The sequence below is a fragment of a genome, unplaced genomic scaffold (genome assembly GCF_019419815.1).
Source record: "Pyrus x bretschneideri cultivar Hongxiangsu unplaced genomic scaffold, Pyrus_bretschneideri_v1 Contig17, whole genome shotgun sequence".
NCBI lineage: Eukaryota > Viridiplantae > Streptophyta > Magnoliopsida > Rosales > Rosaceae > Pyrus > Pyrus x bretschneideri.
The window spans coordinates 5,697,849-5,706,812 of NW_025999468.1; the positions used below are offsets into that span (position 1 = coordinate 5,697,849).

Sequence of the window (8,964 nt, forward strand, 5' to 3'; positions counted from 1 at the left end):
ATACATGCAGATAGGGGTGTACTATCTACACACCTCATTTTACTTCTTACGCATCATTGATAATTTCTGTTCATTGATCTTCTTCAATTCATCTGATCCAACGACCAAAAATTAAAAAAATGTGTGAGAAGTAAAATGGGATGTGTGGATATCACACCCCATGCAGATATTGTTTCCAACTTGCTTTTTATCATCGAAGAGTTCTATTTACACCCAGAAATTACATCTTTAGACAACCATAAAATTGTTGCATTTTTTTAACGACCATAGTCCCAATTTGAAACTATAGAATACCCAACTGAGTTCTAAAAGAAGAAACATTTCTAAAAATAAAAGACGAAAACAGAGAAGATGGGCGTTGGAGCATATTGATGAAAGAAAATGGTTTCACCATTGAAAGTGAGACGGTTGACTTCCTCTTCCTGATTAGTTGTACCTTTTTTTTCGATATCAATAAATTTCCCCCTGTACCATTGAGGTTTTCCAAAAAAATGAAAAAAAAAAAAAAAAAAAAAGAAAGGTGACCTCTTCCATGTATGTTTTACTTCCAAGGATTATGAGTTGTGGTCGCAAATAGTTAATCCAACAATAGGTGATTATTTAACATTTTTGTGGTAATTTCTTCTCCACCGTTGAATTAAGATCAAACGGCGATTGACCACAATCTGCGTCCAAGAGAACGGGACTCCTGTTGAAAATATTTTATTCCCCTAGGGAAAGAAGCCATGTGCTGCAAGGGTGGCTCCAAATTATCACAAAGGAAAAATGACCACATGATTGCTTACCATCCCTACAAAATACATCATTTTCCCTCAGGGAAGAGCACTCCAATTCTTTGGTCACGTTCTTGAGTCTTAAAAACAAAACCAAAAAACGGAATACCAACTGTAACCACTACAATTTTGCTCAACAAGTAATTCACCATCCTCGGTTTCGTTTCCTGAGTACTTTCCTAAAAGTCCAATGGAGCAACAAGGTAAGTTCACAACGTAAATTGAATCTATTGAAATCTAACATGTAAACGTTCCCAGAAGCCGGTTCAACTGAATTTCTAATTCGCGGGTAAACGGTGGGTTACAAACTTACAGAAAGAGAACATACCCATTCTATACAAGAAATTTAGTATCATTGTGGCTCACGTAAACATTATTGGGCGCCTCTATACAGTATGCTCTGCCGGATGATAAACCAGTCTGTTCAGTTGGAGATGTGGTTCAGAAAATGGCTTATGTGCATATGAACAGACGGAGACGAGAGGTAGAGAATAATCAGCTAGCACCTAGCTTTCTTACTACTGTTAAGTACTCTCTGCAGATGGAAGACTTCGCCTTGATCCCCACTCAAAAACCTTCTCTCCAAACAGCAAGCAGTAAGCTGCCTGAGTAACCTCTCCAGATATGAATGCAAGCCACCGTGCAAAGAATCTTTCAGGTTGGGATTTGTTGACAGGATCATTGCATTAACTGTGTCTGCTACAACTTCACGCTGAGACTCTTCAAGCAGATATCCAACCGATGATTCCCGTGGCCTTTCGTACGCCAGCAGTGCAACACAGTCCTACAGATAGAGGTGTTGTAACGATGATAAACATTAAATTTCAATGATAAAAGTAAAAGGGTCTAGTTCTAATGTGGTGCTTCCAAAAGAAGCACCAGAGGAACATGTAGCGACTGAAACGCAATACAACATGCAGATTAAAGAACACCATTAATATGAGTTTGCCAGTAGGTACTGTGTTTTTGTACCTCATTGGTCTTCCATATTTTCTAGAAATACATAAAATTAAAAAAAAAAAAAAAAAATTCTTTTATTACCTGAACTAGGTCCTCAAACAGCGGCAAGCCAAAGAACTTTGCCAATTCCATCCTCCCATATTTGACAGCCTCCTCCAGTGCTCCGACCTACATGACAATTTTAAGTATCGCAAGGCAGGCCAAAGAACTTTTGTCATATTCATGTAAGATCACCAAATGGCAATCAGATGCTCTATAAAATAAACAAAAACCTCATATAAGCCAGACCTAAAAGATGTCAAGCAAATAATGCAGGCTGCACCTGTTATTTGTGAACACTAAATCTAATGCGCCATTTGTTAACACTTGAAAGTAGTATAATATCTAGCCATCTGAAATGAAGTTACACAGTTCAATCCATGTTTCTAAATCGTGATTTAATGGTTTCCTTCAACGCTTAAACACTGAATGTAACAGGTATGCAAGACTTTCTTGTATCCTTCCAATTCATTTAAAAAAATAGCCCACAAGTATTGTCATGACTTTATCCGTAATATTCATGTTTTAATATATCTGATGTGATACTAAAGCTAATCTCATGCAAATAGGGGAAACATACCCGAACCAATTCAATAAACTTTTGACAGTGGAGCAGAAAGCACGTAGCAGATTTATCATCCTGCAGAGAGCAAAACTTAAGTCATGACCTTAACAAAATAAGCATTATGACCAAAATTAAATTAAAAAAAAAAAATCAAGCATTGATCCTAAGATGGTTAAGGACAGTAACTTCACCAAATAGCACATAAGATAAAGCCAAAATTCAAAACCACATAAATAGCATTGCTATACACCTATAAAAAGTAAATTTATCTGTGATCCATAAGGAATTCACTGCATAAGCATACGAATAAAAGAATCATAAAATGTCAACATGTAAACATGCCAAATATACTGGAATTCGTAATTATGTTAAGAATTAAGAGTAATCAAATTTATTTTTTTGGTTAGCTAAGAGTAATCAAATATTATCACAACCTTCAACTGATTTTTTTTGCTACAAACAAAAGTTGGTTTAATTAAGACCAGATGATCAAACATTATATTAATTATTAGCAGAAGTACTTTATTAAATTGAAAACATAGAAATTTGAAACTATGAGCCTCGTGTATTTTTCAAAACATTTTCTGCAAAAAATAAGACACCAATTTGTAGGAAAAGAATACAAGACACACAATTACAGACATAGAAATTCACATGTTAAGTAGGTAAAACACGAGATCTGCAACTAACTGAAACAATTAGGATACACTTCAACCCTCTCAAACACATGCTTTACAGAATTTACTGCATGTGCCAAGATCTGTTCAACATCGAGAGCAAAGAATTACATAAAAATAAAAATGGCCACCAAAAGATCATTTTGAAATATTAGACAGTCTACCTGAACAATTTGGGGATACCATTCACGGAGTTTACCAAGAGCAGAGTCGATCTCCCCATTCCTAATGAGCTTCATTAGCAAATAAAACTGGTCAGCCAGGTGCAACTCTTATACTAAAAAAAATTAAGGGCTCGGAGACTGAGTACATACAACAAAGGAAAAACAAACCAAATAAGAAAACCATATATTGAACTGATTCTACAATGCTCCCCGAACTCCCAAGCAGACAGTTTCATAAGACATCACTACAAACATTTCTTTACTATCACATCAAAGCCTTTAGAATTATTTGATTAAATTAATTTTCTATCCAAAATGTCATCCAATCAAGAGACTCAAGGTAAGAGTAAAAGAAAAGGAAAGATGCAACATGTGAGTGATTGGCATACTTTACACCCCTACAAAGCAGATTGGCTACGAGAAACACAAGCAGGTAAATAAATCTTCAAAATGAATTGGGGAAAAAAAAAAGAAGATACTATCATAGGCTGATTTCAAGCGAACCCTGACGAACACATGAACATTTCACATGAAACTATTGTATACAGAAAAGTTGTTTTAACCATGTAATAATGCAACATCTTCAATTACTTAAACAGGAAAGCACTAAAAGCACCCAAAAAAAGGCCTATGGCATATCTCATCCGCATCATCATTTTGTGTCAGTGTAATATATCAAAAAAAGAGAAGTAAATCTTTTGCAACCAGAGATATCATGAATGTTGCAGTCATAAGAAACTGCATCTAGCTTATAACACTCAGTCAGGTAAGCATCAATTCTATGATCATCAAGTCCAATGGAGTTGTATTAATTATTACACATCCCCAAATATAATACGTACACTTTTTTTTTCTGGTTCCTTGTAACCTTTAAGTTTATCCAAACAACTGGGATTCCAAAACTTTCATGCAAATATTAAAGAAGCTCAGGACTTCGTCCCAAACAAGAAAAGAAAGCAGAACACTATAGTAGTCAATCATTTAACTTTAAAGTGATTGTAACTGAAATAAATCAATACCTGTCTAAGAGCCTTTCTCTCATTTAGTGCAAACAGAATGTCCTGCTCATCAAAACCATTTTCTTGAGCTATATGTACTGGAGGAACAGTACTTTTACTAGCCATGTCAAATGAATTGAGCGTATCTTCATATCCATAATGTAGTAAGTAGGAGCGAACAATTCTGGTCAATAAAGCATAAATAAATTAACAATTGACGAATAAAATTTTAAGGAAACAATTTTTTTTTTTAAATAAATACACGGTAAAATCATGACAATATCGATTCCCTGGTAAACCTCCATACTGGTTACGTTGCTAGAAATATAAGTAACTCACCAGATCATAAACCTAGCATCCATCAAGTTCAACTTAAAATAGTGAATTCATATTGATTAGCAGAATAGACATGCCTAAAAATAGTGAATTCATATTGATTAACAGAATAGACATGCCTATGACACCAAGTATTCTTACTTGCAGCCCATGTAGACTGCAGGAAATGCAACTTAAGTATTAAAGAAATTATTGACTCAAATTTCAAGTTACAACCTCAGTAAACACTACAAGGAGCTTGAACTGTTTTTCTACCAGACGTACCCCATCCAGCAAAGTTCAAGATCTCCGGGAAACCTATTGCTCCTTGATCCAGCACAAGCTAGAGTTGTTGGGCATTCCCGGCCCACCAACCCAGTGCTTTCATGTCCACAACCAGCTAAAGCTAAAGTTCCATTAAAGAGCGTTTTCATGGGGCTCCTCAGGGAATTTCAATATTAACTGGGGAGGCAGGTCTGAGTTCTACAAATTGTCAAGGTTATCAATGCTACATTTTATCTTACCAACCCTCAGAACACAACCACCTATAACAACCTGAATTGTCTAAATTCCAAATTTATTTAAAATCTGGTTGAAAATTAAGTATCAGGGACTCAGGACAAGGAGCAGAATGATGACCTAAAAGAAATATATAAAAAAGATTTGGGTTGTGTTAATCTAGCTACAACTATCACTGAACTGTGTCTAATCCCTCAGCTACAATAGTACAATTTAAAAAAAAATAAAAAAATAAAAAATCTAAATCTAAAACTAAATCAACAAATCATATATTAATGTACACGAGAGAAATTCAAATTTTAAAATCAATTACAGTGTCTATTTAACAGGTGACATCAGATCATTCCACCTTGAGGTATATCATATATGACTAAGACATAATAAATTAGATGCCTTCATTTGAGATATCAAGAAATAATGTGTACTTACTGATGACTAACATTAGTCGGCAAAGAAATTTTTTCAATTGACATTTGTTGTTTCATCCTCTCTTGCGCTTCAAATTCCTAAGTGGATGTTAAAATTAATTTCGATTAGACAACATGATATACAAAATATTGAACAAGTTATACTACTTCAAAGTAATCGAATCTTCACAATTATAACCTGTACAATCCTTTATGAAATAGGACTTCATGAAAAGCATTATATATAACAGAAATGAATGAGAGAAGCAACAAATCAGTGCTCATTCAGGAATCCATAATCCAACATAAGTATTGAGGGTATCTGTTATTTTTCCACTTAAGAAGCCCTTTTCCTTGGCCTATACTTTCATTCATAATTTATTTTCCACTTAAGAATTACAATGAAATAATGAATCAACATCGTTACGAGTCCCCTATCCACTACATGCAATCAATGAACCAAATGATCCCTCATTTTATTTTTTTGGGAATGATCCCCCGTTAAAAAAATAATACAAGATGGTTTTTTATACCCTTATTCTCACATACTTGCCCCTTAACTTGATCAAACAACAAAGTTCTTAAAAATCTCAAAATGAAGGGCCAAAAATTAGAGAAACGAAAATGAATTCAAAAGTCAAACATCCGTTGCCACAACCTTAAGGTCCTGTTATCTCGCATAACTGACTCTTATGAATCCTAAGCTCATGTTGTGGAATAAATATCATAGGACTGTGTGGTTATGGGTTGCAACTATTTCCTTCTGTGTCTTTGGACATGCTGGCAAACCACAATCAACAGCGCAGTTTTTCTTATTCCAGTTGATTGATTTTTCCATGAACAAGAATCAAAAGTTGCTTGCTTTATTTAATTGCAAGAAGGGACGCCAGTGGCGTTTTTACTCATTCCATATATCTGAAAGACAGTATGAAAATTCACTCCTAAGAGAAGGAAAGCAACACCGCCAAAGCTTCTAGGTTTAAAAATCCACATCTTGTGGGTTTGGTAACCTATGAGAAAGCAAAACCCAAAATTTATTCTTAAAAGTTATAAAGCACGCCATTGGGAAGCTATTCACTGGGCTAGCGTATGATGGACAGCTAAAGAACACAGAAGTGTGAAAAGGCTTTTGCCTCTTTACTATGGTAAAAAGGTTTATGCCTATTTACTATAAGACAAATTGGACCTTACAAAAAAAAATGATTATCATTTATCTAAATCAGAATTTACGGTTGAAATTTTTTATAGAGGTACGACAACTGATGAATAATTGATTTAGCGAAGACCAAAGACACAAGGCATATTAATTGAATCATATTTCTTTGAAATAAAAGATAAGCAATGAAAAGTATATCTTGCCTTAAGATCAAACGCAAATGGTTGCTGTCCAAAGTTAACGTGTACCCTGCAGATTAAAATTAAGCACACATCTGATAACATGAAAACATGAATCTGAACCATCTGAAGCTGCTGCGTACATGCACAAGCAGTTGGCTAATTACAAAAGATGAACATCTAGAAGAGCTAAAATATTAGAAAAAGATACCACATACTCCTCATTTTGGCTGTGTACAGCAATGGTAGGAAATAAGGGGCCCTTGATATCCTTGGGCACTGTTCCCACCACAGCACCATTTTTACTGGAACCAACATGAACGAAACAAGATCACATTAAACACCACTCTAGTCTCAAGAGAAGAAACACCAAACGAAGTAGACAAGTCTTACGTGAAAAAGAATTCCTGTGAATCATAATTGATACCACCTCCAACTATATCCCCAGAGGTGTAGGTTGGGCCAAACGCTTCTCCTTTTCCATGTCCCCGATAAAGTAGTCCATCATCGCCATGATAGCCACAACTATTTGCCTCCCATCTGCTTCATGGAGGAAATAATTAACACAAATATCATGACTAGAATAACAGAAGTTACAGAACTTGCCAATTAAAATCATAGTTTTCAAATCTCACAAACAGTGGAAAACACAATGCAACATGCAGAAAACAAAATGTTTTCCTCCTTTGGTTTTTCCTTCATTTCCTCCCTTGGGTCCTCCCCAGAAAAAATAAAAATATGGCAGTGGAGAAACAAACTCCCCAATTCATATCTCAACTTTTTACGGTGAGGGTTTGTATCGTTTTCCACCAATTGATCACAAAGTACACTATTATTATCCAATTAGGAACACACAGTTCACACAATCAAAGGTCAAAACAAATGCGCAACATAAAACTCATCAACGATCACTTATCTGATAATAAACCCTATGTACATTGACCTTCTACTAGCTCACCTAATTAAACATAATCAGAAAAACCGAAATTAAACTTCTCTCCCATAACATCATAAGAAGATCTCTAGCTTGCAAAGTCCCAGTTGAAGATTAACACAAAATACCACTTTAAATTCCTATTTCGGTTCTTTCTGAACCTACCAGGTTTCTGAAACACCAAGAAATCCACCAACTTGAATCCACAATTAAAACCCCCAAAAACAAAAATCGACTAACAACTGTGACAGTTAACTTTCAATCATTTTCTCAGAAACCAAACAGACCCAATCAACCAAGAAGCCTCACCCGGGCTGCCTCCGCATCTTGAAGCTCTCAGAAGTAAATCCAATGGAAATCTGGCCCTTGGTCCCAGCATCCTTGACATAAATCTCGAAGTAGTAGACGAGCCGCTTGACCGGAGCTGGCTTGTTAGCCTGAACTACGCCGACGTCGTGGCCGTGAAGATTGACGCTGGTGTACTTGGCGGAGAGCTTATCAGGGGACACGACGATGAAGCCGCCGGAGCTGTTGATGGTGTTGAGCTCCGTGGGGGAGTCCTCGTCCTCGTCGGTCAGCCCCCGAGCAGAGGCGAGCCGCGATTGCTCGAGGAACCACAAGCTGAGATCTCGGTCGCCGTGGTGGTGGTTGGTACTGTTATTGGAGTTGGCGGTGCTCATTGTTTGAATCTGAAACCCTAGAATTCAACTACCATTTGGTGGAAAATCAGAGCGGAACGAAGAAACCTAAACCCTTTTCGTCGATTTGGGGGACTGAAGGAGGGAGGAGAGCAAGAGATATGGGAATGATCTGTTACTGCCCGTAGAAGGAAAGAATCAAGAATCTTTATTTATTTATTTTTAACAAACAATGAGCTTAACCTCAGTAGACTAAATATTAATATACTTCAAATTCGGTTTTTTATTAGAATTGAACTTAAATCTCTCACTTATTGTTGAAAAATAATACCAATAAATCATCGTACTAATTGATTTTTTTTTTTGTTCGTTTTATTTTTCTTTCAAATTATAATTTTTCCCTTTTTTCAAGAAACTAGAGTCCTACAAACTCACTGTTCTAAACAACTCCCTTTATATATAGGCTAGGCAGGTGGTCAATGGCCTAATTGTTCTCTAGGCGTTAGGCGTCTTAAGTGCTTGGCGCATAGGTCGAGACTCTCAAATACATAGCTGTTATTTTGCAGTTTTTAAAAAAATTATAATTATTTACTGTTTACGATGTTTTCAATATATTCTAATACTTTATATTGTATATGTC

General features: G+C 35.8%; 1 protein-coding gene across 1 annotated transcript; it reads right to left on the reverse strand.

Moving 5' to 3' along the window:
• Positions 1-876: 876 nt before the first annotated feature.
• Positions 877-8,568, reverse strand: LOC103967893 (ran-binding protein M homolog). Its single transcript, XM_009381225.3, has 10 exons — positions 7,996-8,568; positions 7,146-7,292; positions 6,971-7,057; positions 6,777-6,822; positions 5,440-5,516; positions 4,198-4,360; positions 3,179-3,247; positions 2,353-2,412; positions 1,815-1,901; positions 877-1,557 (listed from the first exon to the last, which is right to left on the reverse strand). Exons 1-10 carry the CDS (start codon positions 8,364-8,366, stop codon positions 1,273-1,275), a joined length of 1,392 nt encoding a protein of 463 aa, XP_009379500.1. The 5' UTR covers positions 8,367-8,568; the 3' UTR covers positions 877-1,272.
• Between the last annotated feature and the right edge of the window lie 396 nt (positions 8,569-8,964).

Bases quoted from the DNA above. Each gene is read 5' to 3' on its own strand.
- LOC103967893 (XM_009381225.3), bottom strand. From the start codon at position 8,366: ATGAGCACCGCCAACTCCAATAACAGTACCAACCACCACCACGGCGAC. The intron at 7,058-7,145 runs GTAAGACTTGTC...TGTTGGTTCCAG, and splicing joins TCACAGGAATTCTTTTTCAC to TAAAAATGGTGCTGTGGTGG. The intron at 6,823-6,970 runs GTATGTGGTATC...TTTAATCTGCAG, and splicing joins GTACACAGCCAAAATGAGGA to GGTACACGTTAACTTTGGAC.